General features: G+C 35.7%; 2 protein-coding genes and 1 long non-coding RNA gene across 3 annotated transcripts; all 3 read right to left on the bottom strand.

Moving 5' to 3' along the window:
* Positions 1-8,252: 8,252 nt before the first annotated feature.
* On the bottom strand, positions 8,253-9,299 carry LOC140982500 (uncharacterized). Its single transcript, XR_012176290.1, has 3 exons — positions 9,137-9,299; positions 8,780-9,049; positions 8,253-8,702 (listed from the first exon to the last, which is right to left on the bottom strand). It is a non-coding gene; the product is annotated as an uncharacterized lncRNA (long non-coding RNA).
* Positions 9,300-9,338: 39 nt separating this feature from the next.
* Positions 9,339-11,488, bottom strand: LOC140982088 (uncharacterized). Its single transcript, XM_073448503.1, has 3 exons — positions 10,349-11,488; positions 9,666-10,258; positions 9,339-9,609 (listed from the first exon to the last, which is right to left on the bottom strand). Exons 2-3 carry the CDS (start codon positions 10,208-10,210, stop codon positions 9,339-9,341), a joined length of 816 nt encoding a protein of 271 aa, XP_073304604.1. The 5' UTR covers positions 10,211-10,258; positions 10,349-11,488.
* A 7,645-nt stretch (positions 11,489-19,133) lies between these two features.
* Positions 19,134-19,448, bottom strand: LOC140982087 (uncharacterized). Its single transcript, XM_073448502.1, has one exon. It carries the CDS (start codon positions 19,446-19,448, stop codon positions 19,134-19,136), a length of 315 nt encoding a protein of 104 aa, XP_073304603.1.
* Positions 19,449-22,512: the final 3,064 nt, after the last annotated feature.

The following is a 22,512-nucleotide window of genomic DNA, read 5'->3' as shown; positions in this document are numbered from 1 at the left end:
GAAATGTAATCAATGCTCCTGATGTGAGGAGTCAGCCTGGTCGTAGGAAAACCAAGAGGATACCATCGCAAATCGAATCACGTGTGTCAAAGTGTAGTCGTTGTCATAAGGGAGGACATAACAGACGTAGCTGCAAAGAAACTATAAACTATCTGTTATTGTTTCATGAAAATGGTGTTTCAATGTTTTTATTATTACTAACTATCTTACTGTTAGTATATTTTAATATTCAGTATTTTTGTTTATGATTGACACCTGAAATATTTTTCGAAACTTTAACAGGAAAAAAGAGAGTGCTGGAAGGGGAATCAAACATGTTGATACCAGTGAGAAGTCGTACGCGTTCGAGTGGAAGCATTGGTGATTTACGCATTATGTGATTGTTTTGTTTTTGAAAATGTTGGGAAAGAGTTGGTTTGGTTTGCCTTACAGTCATGTTGTTTTAGTGCTTGTTGATGTCTTGTATTATTATATGTTCTCTGGAAAAAAACTTGGGCTTTAGGTTGTTGTTTATGTTAATCTTTCAAGTTGGAGAATTTATTGTTTTGTTTGTGTTAGGTGTTAAGCACTTCAATATGCATTTCTATTTATTGTTATTTGTTTCTGGAAAGTTTGGTGTTTCATTTGTTCATTTTTAATGTTTGGTTTAAGAGGTGTTTCAAATGGTACATATCAATTTTGAACAGATATTTGAGTACAAAAATTGCTTAATTTGGTATATTATGTGCAAATATGAGTACAAATATTAAATAATTAGGTATATTTTATGCACAAGAAAACTGTACTCATATTATACCGGAAATACAAAATACATGTCCAAATTGGAAGTTGTTTACTATTCAAACTTTATTTATTTAATGTAATATTTAGTCATACATTAATATGAACAGAGATTTGAGTACAAAATTTACTTTCTTGTGTATACAATGTGTGGGGACTCGGACGCTAATCATGTTCTTGATCGTCATTGGGACTAATTAATCAACTATAATAAACAGGGTCTAAAATTTTTTTTTTAAAATACAAAGCGGAAACGTAATGTAAATCGATCTGAAACACATATTAAACATAAACATACAAATCTTGTGTTGTCTATAATAATTCAACTAGGTCCAACTACATATCAGTGTTGAATCCTAATTTAATTCTGAGCCTGGATCTCCACGCTATCTAGTCCAGCCTCGTTCTCTTCTTGACCCTGATCCTGTCCCACCTGTTGTCATGCACACATACAAAAAAGACAACAGCCGGATAACTCTGGTGAGAATTATATTCTCAGTATAAACCATGTATACATGCAATCATATAATCAATGTAACAGCATATAAATGATATTCATAACATGCATCCTAATCAAAACATGAATAAAGTATTCATCGCATGTATCATAATCCGAAACATGAATCAATATCAATAAAAAGTCATATTCTATACATGTACCAAAATCAGGAACATAACTCCATGTACCATATTCAGGATTCATAAATCAATATTAATCAATGAATCACTTTCCGTGATTCTCCGACTCAGACTCGACTCAGTCCTAATCTAGGGATCCCGATCAGAATAAGAACATACACCCACCTACACTCCCGATCGGGGTGGTGGTACGTTCTTATTCACAGACTTTGGCCCTTTCCATATCGAACATCAGTAATAGAAGCAACTCCAATTCTATCCACTTCGATATGACCAAACGTCCGATGTCCTGACCTATCTGTCAAAGACTATGGCACTTCCGCCATATTCCTATCCTGTGACAATGTGCAATGTGCCAGTGACGATTCTATCACTATCAGGCACTTCTGTCACAAGACCAATCATTTAATACCTGCTATCTATATATCAATAGAACAAGCATATCAATTCATTCATTAATTGCAAATATCAATGCAATAAAATAAAGTATGTGATTTAGGGAAACTCGAGTCAAACCTCACTCGAGTTGTGCAATCCCAACTCAACATTAATTTATACCTTTATCTTCTCCGTTTGACGACGTCGAAGTCTCGAATTCAACTCCGTCCATACCCAATCTTGTAATGACAATCGAATAGGTACAATATCAATATAGAACTCAATTCAATATCTTTTCTGATCAATACTTAAATAAAAACATAATCTGATCAATGTCAACGATATAACGATCCAATCTATCAATACTGAATCTGATCAATATCAATTTGCTGATATTTCGACGGCATAACAATACCGTCTTAGTAACCCCGTCAATCTCAACATCACAGATACAATATCACGGTTTATAATCAATATCTGTATAATTCTGAATCTAACTCAAAATCAACGACATAACGGAATAATCTCGATATCCCCGTCAATACAATATCAATAGATATCAATTACAATCCATAACCAATATCCAATATCATCTAAAATCAATCAATAACCAAATCTGTCCAATATCAATCAATATACTTCTGAAAAATCATAACAATTTCATAATCAATTTGTTTCTAAATCTGACTTCGATTCTATGATGTCTAGCATGTCAAGAACATCATATATGAATCATATCCGATTCTGACAATATCATAATTTCAAGACATATCGAAACGTTGTAAAACTTACGTCCAGTTGTAGCCTGCGTCGATAGGAACACAGTACCGAAGTCGGATTCAAAATCTAACGAGCGGATCTTGCACAAATCAGAAATCTATAAAATAAAAGGCGTAAGGATTTTCTTCAATTCTTCCTCGACCTTTCCTCCGAAGTCTCCAGGCTACAATCCAGCTGTTACTTATATATATATATCACGTTGCATGGTTAAGATACGTGGCTCACTCTCCAAACATTTCTGTCGGCGCTCGAGCGGTTGCAATTTACCGCTCGGGCACGGAACGTTCTGTCCATATATTTCCTTCTCGCACATTGGCGCTCGGGCGGTTATAAATTACCGCTCGGGCGCCGCATCTTCTGCCCAAAACATATGTTTGTTGAACACTGGCGCTCGGGCGGTCAAGAACTACCGCTCGGGCGCCAGACGTTCTGTCCAAACCTGCTCTTGTAATGCATTGGCGCTCGGGCGGTCGTCTTCTACCGCTCGGGCGCCACATGTTCTGCCCGAAAATTACATAACTCAAATGTTTTAACCAATTTAGTCTCGGAGTGGTCCAACTACACTCACATCAATTCATGATCAATAAATCATATCAGATTACGTTAAGCAATTTCTCGGGCATTACACTATGTGTAAATTGGAGTACAAATATTAAATAATCGAGTATATTTTGAGCTAGAGAAAAAGATATATTTTCGGCCGAAAACGTAGTGTGTCAATTTCAAGGAACATAAATTGTCAGATTGAGTATATACGTTAAAGAATCAAGAACAATGTACATATGAATTGAGTACCATGACTTGTCAATCCAGCACATCGTAGAGTAGTTCATCTATTCATGCCTAAGATCACCAAGTCATTATCCGATGAAGTTCTTGTAATTTTTTAATTTCAACGTACATAAAATGCCCGATTGAGTATATAAGTTAAATAATCCAGGATAATTTAACAGTTTATTGAGTACAATATTGTTTCCATCGATAAAGTCAAAATAAAATATTTGCCAGAGTTGATGTGTTGTCAATTTCGAGGTACGTAAAATGTCTAATTGAGTATATAAGTTAAACAATCGAGAACAATTTATACGTTGATTTGAGTACAACAGACGTATGTATTGAGTACAATATACGCATGAGTTGATTACAATGTACATATATATTGAGTACAATGTTCCCATAAATTGAGTACAATGTTCACATGAATTGAGTACAATGACTTGTCAATCCAGCACAACGTATAGTAGTTCATCTCATAACATCAATCAACAACATAAGAATAAATCGCTCAAATCTAGAAAACCGATAATGGTCTCCACAACTCCGCAAATAAAAAATCTAACTACTCTTCATCGGATCCTAGTTCCAAGTCCTCCATGCCATCGAGTGCGGATCTATCAAACGGCGGCGCATAAATGTCATCCGAATACGACTGCGTCCTGGCATGGTGCTCTAGCCGAGCCAATCGTGTGCGTAAATCGTCCATGCAGTCAAAAATGGCCGAGAAAACCTGACGAGTACCTCTCGGCGCGCGCTGTCGCGGCGGCAAATCAATCGGAGGTCCTGCTCGGGCATCTAATGCGGCTTCCTCCGCCACTCGATCTTCATAGACGCACTCGTTGGCTGTAGGGAGAGGCACCGGTGGATCATGGGGATGAGGATTGATATGGCGACTCCCGGGGTTACGGTACCAAGCACCCTACCTGAAAATGAAATACATACCCTGCATGGCCTGGGTTGATAGCATCTGCGTAGAGGTTGGGAGGAGAGAGGTCTCACCCGTGAGATCGATACCATGGGCCGCCAAGATCCGAGAGATGATGATAGGAAAGGGGGCGTATGGCGTCCTATTCTTCGTGGGATCAATGTGGGCGACTGAGCGCATATGGGATATCATAATCGACGCCACCGGAATAGCTGGAATGGCCCCCAAGACATTCAACATCTTGTCTACGATATAGAGATTCAAATGGCGGACCTCATTGTTCCCAGCTTTCCTCGGAATGACATTCGCCCCTGTGAAGTAACAGATGAGGCGATCCAGCAACGGGAGGGACGTCGGGAGGACGCTGGAGCGGGAACCAGTGGGAGATGTGTGGTATTGGAGCCGGCTTCGTGCATGAGGGATTCGGAATGTGATATCTGACAAGAAAAGGTCCAACTGATTGAAAACTAACGGGGGCCAGTCATTTGGGACGTTCAATATAGCGGCTAGATAATCGCTAGTCAACGCGATAGTAATCCCCTTGACGTACGTACAGATGTGTTGCATCCCAGTTTTGTCCTTTTCCTCAAAGTTGGCGTAGAATTGCCATACCAAGTTAGAGTAATAAGGCCCGGTGATGTCTAATAGAGGTCCCCAACCAAATTTATCAAACTCTGCTCAGAGTGGCACTTCATGGTCAATTCGTGGATGAATAGAACGTTCCACGATGACGGAGTTCTCATGCAGTGCGGAGTACCACTCGAAATTATCGCAGTTGGTGAACCTAGTGGGATCAATTGCTAACCTTGCGGACCCAGAGGATGATGATGCGCCGCCTCGGGCGCGCTTACTAGTGTGTCGGCAAGGAGGCATGGCGATCGAGGTAGCTAGATTCAAATATGCAACTAATGAAGCACAACAAACCCAATTCAGAAACACAATCCAAACCGATCCCAAACAAACGAAACAATGCACGAGCCTATTTAACCGCAACGATAATCAACCAAACTTTAATGCAAATCAATCCACAATCCATGTGATCAAGACTCAATTAATATTAATGCGATTCTGTCTACAATCAAATTCCAAAAGCCCTCTACTCGGAGAATAGCACCCAACCACCAAAAAAAAATACCCAATCAATATCCAAACGAACATGCAATAATCCTAGGGAGTGAGTGTGAAGCCACGCTTACCGGAACAATGAGGTGTTATAGTGCAATGGTGGATGGCGGCCGGTGACGGAAGTAGGGCGGCGCAGCTAGTGGAGGAGGGATATTACGTGAGGCTGCGTGAGTGAAGGAGAATGGGAGTTGAGTAGTGCTCGGTGTTGAAGATGGTGCAAGGGAGGCAGCGGCGTGGCCGGAAGCGGCGTGGGGCGGCGTGAGTGAAGGAGAGAAATGATTTGGGAATTTAGGGATTTAGGGATTTTAGAAAGGAAATCGCGATTTTGAAATCTGATATCAGCTGGAATAAGAAGGCACGGACCCCGTGTACCAGTCCGTTTCGAGGTCCGTGTACACTCTGGAGATCGGCATGTTTGAAATGCTTAAACACGGATTCCGTGTAGGGATCCGGGTACACATCCATGTAGATACTGTAATATACATTCTTGGGAAAACAGTGGACACGGACCCCGTGTAGAGGTCAGTCGTGGGATCCGTGTAGACTCTGGATTTGAGTTCTCGGGTGCTAACAGACACGGACCCCGTGTAAAGGTCCATCATGGGGTCCGTGTAGACTCTGTCAAACTCTTTTTTTGACTCTGTCAAACTCTTTTTTTGGCTTTCAAGGCACGGACCCTTACACGGGGTCCGTGTAGAGGTTCGGATAGGCTATGTGACATTCTTCCTACTCTTCCGGTTGTTCCTGACATTTAAATCCAACATATTCATCTATATTTTGGTGAAAGTATATATCATATGTTATGAGGCACAATTTACAATAAATCGGGTATACATGTTTTAAAATCAGGTATACATGTACATTAATCGAGCACTCAAATTCCTGTTATATGTCAATTTCATGATTTTCATACATCTTCAATTTCAGTACTCGATTTATGTACATGTATACCTGATTTTAACACATGTATACCCGATTTATTGTGAATTGTGCTCTATTATTTGATATATATACTTAATCAGACATCTTATGGTCTTCGAAATTTGACATAATAACGAATACATATGATATACAATACTTCACCAAGTAAAGTAGAAGGATGGATATCAATTTATAGTACCATCACTTGATGTTTTGTACAAAAACTTCTAAAGCGTACGAGATCACTTCTCTTCTTGTTGTGTTTTCCGAGTGGACGTAGGTTATTTTCAAGGTAAATCCAACATATTCATCTATATTTTTGTGAAATTATATATTATATGTTATGAGGCACAATTTACAATAAATCGGGTTTACATGTTTTAAAATCAGGTATACATGTACATTAATCGAGCACTCAAATTCCTGTTATATGTCAATTTCATGATTTTCATACATCTTCAATTTCAGTACTCGATTTATGTACATGAATACCTGATTTTAACACACGTATACCCGATTTATTGTGAATTGTGCTCTATTATTTGATATATATACTCAATCAGACATCTTATGGTCTTCGAAATTTGACATAATAACGAATACATATGATATACAATACTTCACCAAGTAAAGTAGAAGGATGGATATCAATTTATAGTACCATCACTTGATGTTTTGTACAAGAACTTCTAAAGCGTACAAGATCACTTCTCTTCTTGCTGTGTTTTCATGGTGGACGTAGGTTATTTTCAAGGTAAATCCAACATATTCATCTATATTTTGGTGAAAGTATATATCATATGTTATGAGGCACAATTTACAATAAATCGGGTATACATGTTTTAAAATCAGGTATACATGTACATTAATCGAGCAGTCAAATTCATGTTATATGTCAATTTCATGATTTTCATACATCTTCAATTTCAGTACTCGATTTATGTACATGTATACCTGATTTTAACACATGTATACCCGATTTATTGTGAATTGTGCTCTATTATTTGATATATATACTCAATCAGATATCTTATGGTCTTCGAAATTTGACATAATAACGATTACATGTGATATAATATACTTCACCAAGTAAGGTAGAAGGATGGATATCAATTTATAGTACCATCACTTGATGTTTTGTACAAGAACTTCTAAAGCGTACAAATCACTTCTCTTCTTGCTGTGTTTTCCGGGTGGACGTAGGTTATTTTCAAGGTAAATCCAACATATTCATCTATATTTTGGTGAAAGTATATATCATATGTTATGAGGCACAATTTACAATAAATCGGGTATACATGTTTTAAAATAAGGTATACATGTACATTAATCGAGCTATCAAATTCATGTTATATGTCAATTTTATGATTTTCATACATCTTCAATTTCAGTACTCGATTTATGTACATGTATACCTGATTTTAACACATGTATACCCGATTTATTGTAAACTGTGCTCTATTATTTGATATATATACTCAATCAGACATGTTATGGTCTTCGAAATTTATATAATAACAACTTCGTCGGATAATGACTTGGTGATCCTAGAATGAATAGAGGAACTACTCTACGTTGTGCTAGATTGACAAGTCATTGCACTCGATTCATGTGTTCATTGTACTCAATTTAAACGTACACTGTACTCAATATATATGTACATTGTAATCAATTCATGTGTATATTGTGCTCAATTTGTGTGTACATTGTCCTCGATTAGTTAAATACTATTGTGTGTTTACTAATATATGACTAAATATTAGATTAGTTAGATATACTCGATTATTTAACATTTGTACTCATAGTTACACATAATATACCCAATAATACAATTTTTGTACTCAATTTTCTCTTCTAAATTGATGTGTACCATTTAAAATACCACGTAAACCAAACTCTGAAAAGTGAACAAATGATACACCAAACTTTCCCAGAAACAAATAAATTTTAACAGAAATAGATATTGAAGTTCGTAACAGCTAACACAAACACGATAATAATCAATTGGTGTGTCTTCATTACATAATTTAAACCAACAATTAAACATAGACTTGAAATGTTCAAACTCCAGTGCTACTGTAACTTCTTAACCAACAGAATAGTGAGGAGTAATTAATTACTCAAACTTGTTTTTCAACAATCCATTTTCATCAGATAATATTGTGGCTGCCAAACGTGCTCGATAAGTGTCCATCTTCACATCCTGTGCATAGCTCCAGATCTCATCTGTGTCACGGGCTAGACACTCCAACCACATGCATGCATAGACGCCACAATCGAGGGTCGCACCTTGTTGACGACAAGGTTCTCTTAACACTGGCTCACTTACAAGGTCGAATCCACATAAGTGACGTATGGAACCAGCCAAAAACTTTGTCTGCAACAAACAATACTTTCAAAATTTAATCTTAATTTGTATTTACATAAACTTTGAACATTTCAAAGTAAACTTACGTAAACTTTGGCTTTCCCAACTGAGAATGGATCATGCATGGAGTTCCACAGTTTAAATATCCCTTCATCTCTTTTGTAAACCAACAAAACCCAATGCCACCTGTCATTCATAGGGAAAATGATGTATCTGCATCTTCTAAATAATTCTCCATTCAGTTCCTGCAATCTAGCCATCGTGAAAGAGGTCATCAGTGAAAGAAAAGCTCCGTAATCATCCCGATGTACCATCGATCTTTTTCCATGTTGTTCCAATTTCGTAAGGACTTCTTTCTACACATTTAAGAACACATATACTAATTTATCTTAATATAGTAAAACAAAAATAAAAAGAAACGCAAAACTCGGACTACTACGAACCTGCACCATTGTGTCCATGCAATAAAACTCAAATCCATGCTGCAAACTTTGCTTTTGCATAATTCTCATGTAAACATTAATTATCTCAGACTCAACAGGATCACCAAAAAGAAAATGACATAATATCGGTCCACTTAAACTCATAACCGTATCATGCCGAACGACAACACTACAAAATAGAAAATTCATTTCATTAAAAAAATTAGGACACATTATTACGAAAATAAGAAGAAGAAACATACAGAAGATCAATGTACTCCAACTCTTTTCTAGCAAGAAAGTTTGTAACCAATTTTCTCTCTTCATCATCAGCTTCTTCATGTCCACAGAAATCTGATCTACCTTGAAACTCATCCATGGCAACCTTGTCAGGAGTATTTCCTTTCTTCTCAATGTCTATAACTTCTAGTCCAAAAGCGGCGATATATTCAGCAAGATAACAGAAAATCCAAACATCAATAACAACAATAGTACTGAAAAACAGAAAAACTAAATTAAACTTAATACAATCGATTTGGAAATAATTGACACTTCATTTACCTGTTTCCTCATCTTGCTCTTACGTCTTGGTGTTGAGCTAGGTGGAGTCACAAACATGGAACCTTTTTTTTTCTTCACACGATCATCCCTAGCCCTCACATGATCCGCAATTGAAGATTGAGAAATAGTTTTCTTCTCCACTTCACAAGTAGGAACAAAACTGCCACCAATGTTCTCATCAACCGAAGCATTAAAAGAATGAGATTCATCTAACTCTTTCTTTTCTTTAGCCAAATCAGAAACAACTGCATTTACCACTACGTCAACAAAATCACCAAATTTAGCTCTTGCATCATGTGGTGACTCAAAAGTCATCTTTTCTTCTGTTTTATCAACCTTTTCCTCAGATTCAACAACATTGTCACGTTTATCCGCCACAGACCTTTTTCCCTTCATTCTACGTCGAACCTTTTCACCCTCTAATTCAGCACATCTCTTTCTCAGTATCTTTAAATCATTCATTTGTTTCATGACAAGTTTCTCAAAACGTTTTACTTCAGATCTATTCGTTTCTTGGTTTAAAACAAGATTCATGTCCACTAACAACTTTTCCTCCTCACAAAATGGATGTATTGACAGAACCTATTCACAAATAAAAATAAATACAACTTTCAATCAACTAAACATTAATTTTTCACAACTACATTAATAAACTAAAATAATTATAAGTACCTGAGTTGAATCTATGTGTTTCAATAATGTTTCAGTGCCAGCTGCATTTAGTGGGATCTTGCTTTTCCCCCAAGAAAACAACCGAGGGTAAACATTTAAACCACGCCTTACTCCTAAAACTGGGACTGTATCATATAACCAAGCCTAAAACAAAAAATAAAATAAAAGTTAATGACAAATACTAATATCATAATTAGTAAAGCTGAATACTAACCATCAATCCAACCGTGTATCCATCAACATAAAGTTTTTCTCGATCTGACATATTTCTCGATATAAAAATCGGAAGGCAGCATCTCCCCAAGCATATTTAAAAAATATCGTAAGGTCATCGAGATAAGGAAATATAAATCCAGGAGTGATATAATTGCCCGTGGGAAATATTATGCAGTTGAAAATGAACAAAATGAAAGTTCTCACAAAATCAGCAATATCACATTCATCGTCACTTCTTGCAAGGAAAATCAATTTTTCATAAATGCCTATTAGGTTGGCTTTGGTGACCTTGCCGTCAAAATGACGAGTCAAAAATTTGGACTCCAGTTTCAGGTCCAAGTCAACTGGTTGTCCAATGTGATGTAGGCCGAGCACAATTGAGAAATCAGCTGATTTGAAAGGGATGGTAATGTTATTACCGATAAAAAAAGAACATGAATCACCCTGAAATCTGTTCAGAAAATAATCGATCCGCCCACTACTAATAGCAAGGACTGGCATATCAATCCATTTGGCGAAAGGAGTATCATTTATCCGACTCATATGCTGCTCACCTAGAATTGGCTTCAATTCTCTCATCACAGTTTTAAAATAAGGAGGGGAACATCGTGAAAAATATTCTTTACCACTCTTCTTCTCATGAAAATCATGAATTGGTTTGTCTTCTGCAGTAGTTTCTACATTAACAAACATAAAACAATTATACAATAACTATTAGAAATACAATTACAAAAAAGAATAAGAAACAGAACATAATTGCATATACACAAAACAATAAAATAGCATTTAGACATGTCTATTTGATCAACAAATCTAGCCATGGTATTAGACGCAAAAAATTTAATTGCACTGGCCACAACAGTAGACGCAAAAATAAATAATCACATAAAAATTGAATTGTGCATAACACAAGGAATTTGGAACAGCAGCTACGAAATCAAGCACAACTACTAATTTTTGAATTTTATCTTCTTATTTCTAGTTCTTCGACATTTATTCGAGGCGCTAGCTTCTGCAGATTTTTTTGTCGCCTTTTTTTCCCCCATTTGCTGCGTCTCAGTTGAAGCTCTCTCCGGTCGAAGCACCTCTGTAGAAGAAGGGAGAGAAGATATAATACAATAATAAATTAAAAGTATCAGCAAAATAGTATAAGTAGAAGGGTAGTAATTGGTTTTAATAAAATATGAGGGTAATTTGGTCTTTTCCCCTTCATTGGGGAGTTTAAACGTACAAATACAATTTGTCAGGCATTGAATATAAATATATTAACTATTGGGTACTGACCGTAAATTTCAGAACTCCAATAAGAATTTATGGGCAATTTGCCGTTTAAAATTTGTACATTCTTTTATCATAAAGATTCTTAGCACTTCAAACATTCCATATAAAAAATCGGTGTTTAATTTTTCGATTTTTCAGTTTCATCTTCTTATCATTAAAAAAAATTAAAACCATTATTCTATATTTCCGATTTTTCTAATTCGTTTCATGGATACAACATGTCTGAATACTTAGCAATATATGAGGTAAAATTTCAACCTTTCGCAGATGAATGATACTGGGATACATCCACCCACATTTGATTTGCATCACAATCTTGTTAGACGTGAAATAAAATAATAGGGTAGCGATAGAGCAACTCGATTGAAGAATGAGATGAATATATCTATAAATAAGGAGAGACAACAAAAAACCATAGATGTGTAAATGTGCAAGTAAGTTAAATTTGTATAGTTCATTGTTTTATTCAATTGTTATTATTCATAAATAATTCATCTAAGTAATATACGCTTTCCAAATTCCTTTTTTAAAGCTCTCTACGCAATTCAATATTGCGCGGATTATTTTCTTGTCTTGTGAAAACATCGTCATCATGTTTATTGTTAGTAGATTGTGTTTTTGAATATCCTAGGAAAGGAACAGGTGATATATTTCTCCTGAGGTTCGTATTAGGCACATTTTGTTCAGGGGTCAAAATTTAGAAGCTATGTAAAACTTGAGAAATTTGAATAAAAAGGAGTTTGATAACCCTAGTCAAAGAACGAATTGTGTGCAACATTTGTTGGTTCACTTGATACTCCGTCTGTACAAAACCCACTGGATGACCTATCAATACAAAGCCCACCGGATGGCCCTGCAGTATCGAAACCATTAGATAGACTAATATTACCAAAATAAATAGATGGACCAGTGGTATCCAACCCACCGGATGGTCCAGCAATATCAAACTCACCAGATGATCCAACAATATCAAACCTATTAGATGACTAGTCCGAATCAAGAGAAGGCGTACTAAAATTTTGTTGAAAATTTTCTTGTCCAACAACAAATATATCGTGTTGCTATGGATGAAAACCAAGTCAACCTAGTCCATGCATTGTAGGTGATATAGTGCGTACAGTTATATGTTCATACCACTGCATGTAATCATCATCAGTTTGCCTTGATTTCTCATATCGTTCACCTTGCATAACATAACGTAATTTTTTATTTCACATAAAAATTGATTTTTATGATATTCATTCAAATATGTATTGTGATGACCTATATATCCTTATGATATTGTGTAGGTCATCTTTGCCAAGCAATTACGTTGGAATAGATTGTTTAGTCTTGAACTGTCACATCACCCGATTGTGGCAATGCATCTCTACAATCTCTAACTAGATTAAATGGCAAACACATCACCAGATATTATTAACATAGGAATTAATAATGGTTTTTACATCAATATCATATTTTATACACGATCCAGTTAAGCTACAAAAAGTTTTTAACAAATTTTAATAAAACAAATTAAATAAATTAATTTAATAATTTTAGAAATACATCATCATAGTTCATACGATCAAAACATTCATTTACTATTGTTACAAAAATGCGTTAGTGTATGAGTATAACTAAACACAGATTTCTACCTGATACATGAAAAAAATACAATTACATATTCGAATATTTAAAAAAAAATTATAATATGACATCATTTTCAAATATTACTGTGCATCATACGAAGCAATTGGAAATATTCTGGGGTCACCAGCAGGCACAACAAGAGATACATCCTGTCTGTCAAGGTTAACACATTTAATTATACTCTAGGCCAATATCTGTTAATAATAAAAAAAATCAAAAAGAAACCAAATGATGTAATCAAGAGCCAAAATACATTACATATACATGCAGGATATGCAAAAGGCCATCTATATTACACTTTCTTATACGCGTTGCATTGCATAACTCACGATATAGAAATTCTAAAATGCATTCCCTTAACTGTAGGATTGCACTCAATCAATATCACATAATAGTTGCAAAAGCAAAAGCCTGAATGACCCTCCTTGATAATTTGAAAACATTATTCCTCTTATTATCATCAATGCCACACATCGAATATATTTAATCACATTAACATCCGATATATCATTATCAATAAATTTAGATTCATAATGAGTGTGTAAAGAGGTCATAGCCACATGACTGTCTTTAAAATGCGATGATAGATGCTCATATCCCAACAAATCAAGGTATATGTGTTTTCATTCATTAACTGTATGTGAATAGTCTAATCCAGTCACAAACTCACCATCAATTTTTAGGTCCCAAATAATTGAAACATCTTGTAATATTAATGTTGCATCATCACATCTAAGGAAAAATGTCATTGTTCAACAAGAATAGTAATAAAGTGATTATCAAAAAGACGAAAGTCACATTGTAAAACACTGTATGACCCCATATATTTAAATACGCCAACACATGATTTTGTATATTATTGTCAAGATTTAATACTCAGATAACATTATCTGAATACTTCACTCGTACAATATGATCAACATTTTCAAAAGAAACTGCTAATTAGATATGTATCACTTGCAAATACATAACATTGTGATCGAATGGACCTAGATTTGCAGTCATCCTGTAAAAAAATAATATAAATAATAAATTAATATTAAAAAATTATTCATATTTAGAACAAAAAATATAAAAAAATAATATTTAGTTTATTAAATATAGTAATAAAATTAATAATTATAACATAATCATTATTAAATAAAATATAATACCTTTGTGTGTGCTTTTCAAATTTTCGAATATGATGTTTGCACAAATGTGGGTAGTATTGTAGAGCCCAAAATCAGTACACGTATAACCCATTCATTTATTTAAAATTTTAAATTATTTATTTAAGTTTAAAATGATTTTAATGATGCATGACTTACGATTTGAATTATTTTAAAATATTATGTGTTTATTTGATGCACGTTAAAATATTTTCTTGAGTGTCATATTTCAGGCGAATATTCGGTGCTGGATCGCGAAAAGAGGCCCGCGACGATTTAGACGATTTATGAAAAATGTGGTATTTTATTTCAAGTCGATAAAATTGTTATTTTAAATGATTCATGAAGTTTTAAGCATTTTAAAACCTAATTTAATTTATTACATGATTTTAAGATTTTTAAACTTTTAAAGATTTGTTTCTTGTGTATTTAAATTAGGGAATTTTAGTAAAATTAATATTGGATTAGAATTTTACACGTTATACACACACACACACACACATTTCTCGTGTTTCATTTCAGTTTTTTTGAGTGTAAAACTTAGGGTTCTAAGAGTAAGCAGCAGCCGTCCCATTCCTCTTCGATTTTCCAGGAAATTTAAGTCCATTTTTCTTCAAAAAAATCGTGCCACAAGTCGTCCCGGATCGAGTCTCGCATTCCTCGCATCGTTATTCGCCGTATCGTGAGTTTTAAAGATTAAAGGCATCTATATTCTTTCTTTTTTTGCATCGATCTTGTAATAGTATATGTTTTGATGTTATTGTATGAAAAATCTATGTATGTTGTGCAAAAAATTTGAGCAAAAATGTTTTTAAACGATTTTGGATCAAAAATTTGGATCTCAAAAACGAGTTTGATGTCATTTTGAGTATTGTTAATTTTCGGTCGACTTTCTGGAAAAACTTTCGACACATAAAATGTAGTACTCCTCGATACTTCGATTTGACAGTAAATTCGTAATTTTTGGACAAGAAACAAGTGAGTTATGATCATTTTTGTGTGACTGCTCAAACTGTGTAACAACTCAACCTACCTGCATGACCCAGCGTTTCTTGCCTCACACAGCCTTTCTGGGTTGGTGTTATTCTCGATTTTCATGGTCGGTCTCTCGATGAGATTGGTGCTCTACTCTTGACCCGGTACATCCATCCCAGATTGTTGGTAGTAGATTGTTCTTCCACTCGCCCGCCATACAATGATAAATCAAGTTGGTCGTTTGAATTTTATAACCCTTCTTTATATGCATCTCAATTCTGGCTTTCGCCGACAGTTCCTCACACCACTGTGTCTTTCCCGATGGACTGGACGCATATTGCTTCTGAGGTCGTGTCTAGGAAACTCTCTAAGGCCACTGTGCAACTCCTATCCACATTGTTCCAGAGGTTTCTCAGTCCAAGTGCAAATCGACCAAAATATGGCCGAGTCATTCGCTGTCTAGTGGAAGTCTCGCTACCTAGACCTGATTCCATCGGTAGTCCGACACCGTGGTATGGTCAGGTATCTTTTTGTTTACATTTATGTTTACACAGTTCCTTTGTCATCGATATTTGTTATTCCAGCATTGTTTTGGTGCTTCCTGTTGGTGCTCGCAAGCGAGGCTCAATTCCCGATGTGGACGCTCCTGTTGCTGTCAAACTCACAAAATTGAACATCCAAGGGGGTTGGGGTCGAAACTCAAACCAGGTTAGGACACCGTGTCACCAAGACCCCACTCTTCAAAAACGAAGGTTGTTCATAAAGTTGCTCCGACAGGAAAAGTCGCACCTATACTTCAGACGGTGGGTTGGGGATATCATACTCGCCATTCGACTAAGCTGATTTCTGGCCCTAGCAGCACTTTTGATGATCCTATCATCCTTGGTGAAGATAATCCACCTCCCATTTCTGTGCTGCCAAGTCCCAAGAATTCTAGCGCCGAAGTTTCGGACAGTGATGAAGCTTTTGAAACTGATATCAGCCCAGCATTATCTGGATATGGAGCCCCTCAAGCTGGAATCTCTATTGTCAAACTCGATGGTGACGCTGGTTTGTATGAGAAACGAACAGGTGATTTTTTTTGTTGATGATGACATGTTTGCCTTGCGGATGTTTCCATCCACTATCTGGTCCAGTCCGAACCTGCCTAGTTCTCTACCTGCTGCCACTACTCCCTCTATGGTAATATTCTTCACGTCTCTTTGTCTTGGATATCTCCACGTATTTGTCACGCCCAACTTTGACTTTGTTTATTTGACAGGATCTGACATCCCGGAGGGCTCGACTCAGGCTTATAGCCGAACCTGAGAGCCAGGTTGATTTGAGCTTCACAGATACTATCTCCTCTGTGACTTCCAATCTTGAGAGGTGCACACCGTCTATGGAGGCGCTTGCTCATGCCAAGATGGCAGTTCGAAACTTCCTCGGCCTTGGCTTGCATCAGCTTGGGGAGTCCCAATGATAAGCCATGATGTCATCTGTCTCTATTCTCAAGACTTCCCCAGAGTTTGCTACCTCAGGATTTGGTATACTTGATGACCTTCCTACTATATTCTCTAGGTCAGATGCTGCCTTTGCCACTAGCGCAGATATGATATCCCACCGCACATCTTTCCAGAGTAAGCGTTAAACGAAGGAAGATCTAGACAAGCATGATAAGGTTATCCTTGAGCAGATTGCCCCAGTAACAGCTAGTTATGATGTGGAAGAGGCTGAAGTCAAGCAACTGGAAGAGGAAATTCACAGGCGTCGAGCTAGGATGGTTACTTTGTTGGATGATATAGAAACTTTGGAGGCTACCCTATTGGAGACCAGGAAAAACTCGCATACCATCAGCCAATAACTTCTTGGCCTTAAGGACGATTACCACATCTAGACCAGCAGACTTCAAGAGGCCGAGAACACCCAATCAGAGTGTCTGGCCAAGTGGGAGCAGCTCCGCGCTTTATTTCCATGAACCCTCATTTGTTCAGTTTCTTAGCATGCAATGATTGTGAGCGGTTGTCATGTTCAGGGAACTTGTTTTGTAGACACTTAACGAACACATTTCCTCTTTTGGGCTTTTCTATTCCCATGTATCTTCTTTTGCTGGTTTATTCTTTTCGTGTACACTGGCATGTTTATTCTTAGCAGGTAGCATGGATTGGCCATGGGTTGGCCTCAGTTTTTTGGTGTATTCAACACCTAAGCCTTAGTGTCGTTTGGGGCTCTTTGAAACACAGGTAAATCTCAAGTCTTACGTGCTCTTATGTGCTCTTATATGCCACGTCCATTCAAGAAGACCACTCATCTCTAGCATTATGCATTGCACTTCAGTGGGACCCCTGTATATGCATTTGTACTTCAGTCGGACCTATTTCCCGCATACACGTACATGCATTTGCACTTAAGTCGGACCCCTGTATATGCATTTGCACTTCAGTCAGACCTATTTCCCGCATACACATATATGCATTTGCACTTCAGTCGGACCTCTTTCCCGCGTACTCGTTTACTTGTTGTTCTTGCATGCGGTGGCTCCGCTTTATATTTGTTGACTGTTGGTTTGGCGTTGTGGTTGTTGGATGATGGATGTGAAATGAAAAGGAGTTGAATTTGATGTTGGATGTTGGTTGGGGAAGAACTTTTTTCTGTTGATTCTTATATTCCGATCCAAATAATCCCCTTCATTTCGATAAACCAATATGTTGGCTTAGAACTCCCCGCTCGTAATCATTTCCTCCCCTGATTCCCCATCGAAGCGAAATGAATCAAATATGATAAAAGTGGCCTCCTGGCCAACTTGAATTGATCGTTTTTGTTTTTTGAATCATAACCAACAAATATTTACATTGGTAGCCCTAAGGCTCACTTCAAATAAACTCTTACAACATGAAGCTAAAACATACAAAAATGGCTGGTTAGCCTATTTTTCTTCCAAAGTCAACTTTTGGGTCCTCTTGGGGTCTGCATTACGCCCTTGTTCTCTTCTGTTCTTTATTTATCATTTGTTGTTTCGCTCGGTGAGCTCAACTCCCCGTTCGGGGTGTTTCTTTCCTGTCATATTCTAAGTGGCCTGAAGACCTACTTTATGAGTCTGTCACTGCACATGCAAACAACCAATTTATATAATGGCGGTACGGTCTACTTCACCTTGATTTCTTGTACCGTAAGAACATTAGAAATATCGACATAATGCATATATAATAAGTGGCCATAAGGCCGACTCCCTAGTGAAACAAAGGGCCTTCAAAATAATGAAAGTGACTTACTGTTCCAGCTTCTCTAATCAATCTTCTCTAATCAATCTTATTGTTGAATCATAAACAACAGATATTTACCTCAGTGGCCCTAAGCCCTACATTACATGACATCTTAAAATAAAGAACTAAACCTATACAAAGTGTCCCCGAAGGCCAACTCCCCACTGCATATCAGCCTTTCTGTTTGCCTCACTCGCTCGTTTTTTCTACTTTTTCCCTCATACTTGGAAAATACGGCTTGAGATACTTGCCATTTATGCATCTTTTGTGTGGATGGTCATCTAAACTTTATAGCCAATATGCATTTCCGTCTAACACCTTATGTACTTTGAATGGTCCCTCCCAATTGGGAGACCATTTGCCCAGCTCCCTATCCTTTGTTCCCAAAGACAGTATAGCCTTCCACACTATTTCCCCTTCATGGAAGCTTTTCTTGTTAACTCTTTTGTTGTAGATTCTCGCAACTTTTTGTTTTTGTAACAACAGAGCATTGTACGCTTGGATTCTCGGCTCATCCAGTTTTTCTAACTCCATGATCTTTGCTTCATTATAATGTTCAAGGGAAAGTTCATTTTGCCTTGTCACTCGCATTGATGGCACCATAATCTCCAATGAGATCACTGCAACGTGGCCAAAGGTAAGGGAAAAAGGGCTCACTCCAGTGTCAGTCCTCTGGGATGTTTTGTGTAACGTACAACACTTTGAACATACTTAAAATTTGTGAAAAAAATAAAAATTTTCTTAAATAAATAATAAACTTTAAAACTGCGATAAAATAATCTGCTCGTCTAAAAATATTTGAAATAAAAATAACTACAAACAAAGTTTGCAGAAAGTCATCGTTTAAACATCGTAAACAATCCAATGAAAATTATAGTATTTGAAACTTGCATAAAAAATAATTTTTAAAAGGTAAGCGGTCCTCAGGTTTAGCCTTCGCGCAGTTCGAGCCAGTTCATTAGTCTCCACCCCTACATAAATGCGTCTGATCAGACTAAACCACAGTACTGAGCTGGTAGGGATGTCCACTACCGCATACATGAGATCCCCGGTCATACTTTACCGGGTAGATTGGTCTCCTCAAATTATGAGTTATTACAATTGGGTCATTAAAATTCTCAATTTATGAAATTCATTCCTTAAATCTAACTAGGTAGAGCATGCATCCTAAATAATTTCTACAATTTATACTTCCAAAAATCGTCGTAGTCTTCGAATCATTATGCCTTACATGGAATCCCCAAAATTAACTCAACTAGTAACCATGAATCATCAACATTTTCTTAGAAATCAACATGCTCCAAAAGCATTCATAATTTTCAAGATTAACTTATGACCCATAATTAGAACATCAGTACTATTAACCCAAAAATTAATGTAGTCAAATCATTTCCGACCTCTCCTAATGCCCAATAGCAAAATTTTTATTCATGTTCAATTCTATCACAAAGCCAGCATGCATGAAAATCATATAATTCCTCATTTCATGTCGTAACATGCATAAAAATTTTAAAGCGTCTAATCTCAAAACATAACGATTGATAAACATGTCCCGTAAAACGTATATCATGTAAACATGCATGTGATAGCATTAAAAACATTTAAACTTATAAACCTGAGGCTTGAAGACTGAGCGGCAGAAGCTGGCGGTGGCACAACACTTTACAGGACCCTTGCTCTGATACCAAATGAAACGTCTACTAGTTTTAAAAAGTGTGGAATTTTTTTTAAAGCTCGCATTTTCGAAATATCATTGAAAAGTTTCGCATACATGCACTCTACAGAAAAATATAAGATTTAAAAACGATCTTTAAATATTTGACAGTAAAAATAGCGCAGTTTAAAATAACTAAACTCGTCCAAAATCATACGTAAACATAAACGTATAAAAATCTTAAAATCATCAACGTAGGAAAATGTTCGTATGCTCTCAAAACTCGTAAATCATAATGCGGAAAACATGCGGTCCTCGGGTCATGTCACCGCACCAGAGCTACCTACTCAGTGATAAACATAAAAATTATACATTAATTAAATGTTTTATAATATAAATATATAGTTTTTGTTATATTAAATGTTTAAATATTATATGTTTTATAATAAATTGTATAAAATATAAGTTGTTGTGTAATTACAAGTTTTTACTATTTTTTACATGTTTGATAAAACAAGAATAAACTTAGCGTTGCAAATGGGATTAAGATGATTCTTAGACCTGTAGAAAGTTTATTATAATATCTACAATATTGTTGACAAGCATGAGATAAAAATCCTCTCACAATTGGGATCAAATTAAGCAACAAATAAAGTTACCAAAGGAGTGGCAGTTTTACCATGCTCTAGTATTTTGACCATATCTCTCAAATTACTGGGTCAAATGGTTTGAAAAAAATACCACAACTAGACAACTCAATTATCCACATGTTTCTTTTTATGTGAAGAAGCAAATTCGGAGAAGAAGATTTTCAAAAGTGATGTGTAATATAATATAATATCTTGGAACACCAATGAAGACTTATGTGTAAGAAAATAATATTTTATTTGTATTTGTCTCCCCAAATTTGGCTATAAATAGGGGTGCATTGTAATGTATTGAGATATCCCTCATTCTATGAACAAACCTTTGAGTTCATAATATTTCTCTCTATATTTTTCCTTTATTTCTTCATTTAAATACAATTAGCATGTTAATTTCATATTCAAAGTTTTACACTTTGAATAATGAATAGCTAACTTCCTAAAGTTAAGATGATAAGGTGAAACTCTTGGCATGATAATAAGGTTATTAAAAGGTAAGAATCTATGTTCCATATTATTTAATCATTATTTATTGTTTATGTTATATTTATTTCTTTAAACATTTGTATACCCTACTTATAAGTGGGAGTTTTGATTTATTGTTGCTATATGTTACACTAAATTCTTGGAACCATTTAAATGTTTGTTTGGTATTACCAACCATTTAAAGTGGATGCCTTGATTTATTATATATGAATATATTATAATATTAAATTCTTGGTACCATTTAAATGTTTGTTTGGTTTTACCAACCATTTAAAGTGGGAACCTTGATTTAGTGTTTACAAATATATATAGCACAATAAATACTTGACCACATTTATAAGTTTTGGTATATATTATATACTTATAAGATAATAATTTATAACATAATATAAATATGATTATTTAATATATTGGAACCATTTTATTAAGTGGATTTCAATATTGTTCGTTAATGTTAACTTTATTAAAATACCAAGAGTGGATCCTTTAATCTCAACTACTTAAATTAAAATTTGAACAATTAAAATTTACCCATTAAAGATTCAAACAATTAAAATTAAAAAGAAACAAAAACAAAAACAAAACAAAAAGACATTGTAGTGGACTTGTAATTACCTTAGCTTCCCTGTGGATACGATATCGGACTCACCGAATTATACTACTTGTGGACAACCTGCTCTTGGGAGTGCAACAATCAAAGTGACAACAAGTTTTTGGCGCCGTTGCCGGGGAAGTATAATTTAATTTCAAGTCTATTTAATTTTGTTTATAGTTTATTTTTCTTTATTTGAATTTTTATTGCTTTTGTGTGTTTTTATTCTTTTGCATTTGCATTTGCATGAGCATTATTTGGTCACGTACACTTAGTGGTCGACTCATTCGA

This window comes from Primulina huaijiensis, chromosome 8, assembly GCF_012295235.1.
Source record: "Primulina huaijiensis isolate GDHJ02 chromosome 8, ASM1229523v2, whole genome shotgun sequence".
In the NCBI taxonomy this organism is placed as follows: domain Eukaryota; kingdom Viridiplantae; phylum Streptophyta; class Magnoliopsida; order Lamiales; family Gesneriaceae; genus Primulina; species Primulina huaijiensis.
Note: the sequence above shows the minus strand (reverse complement) of the source record. Positions and strands in the feature narration are given on the sequence as shown.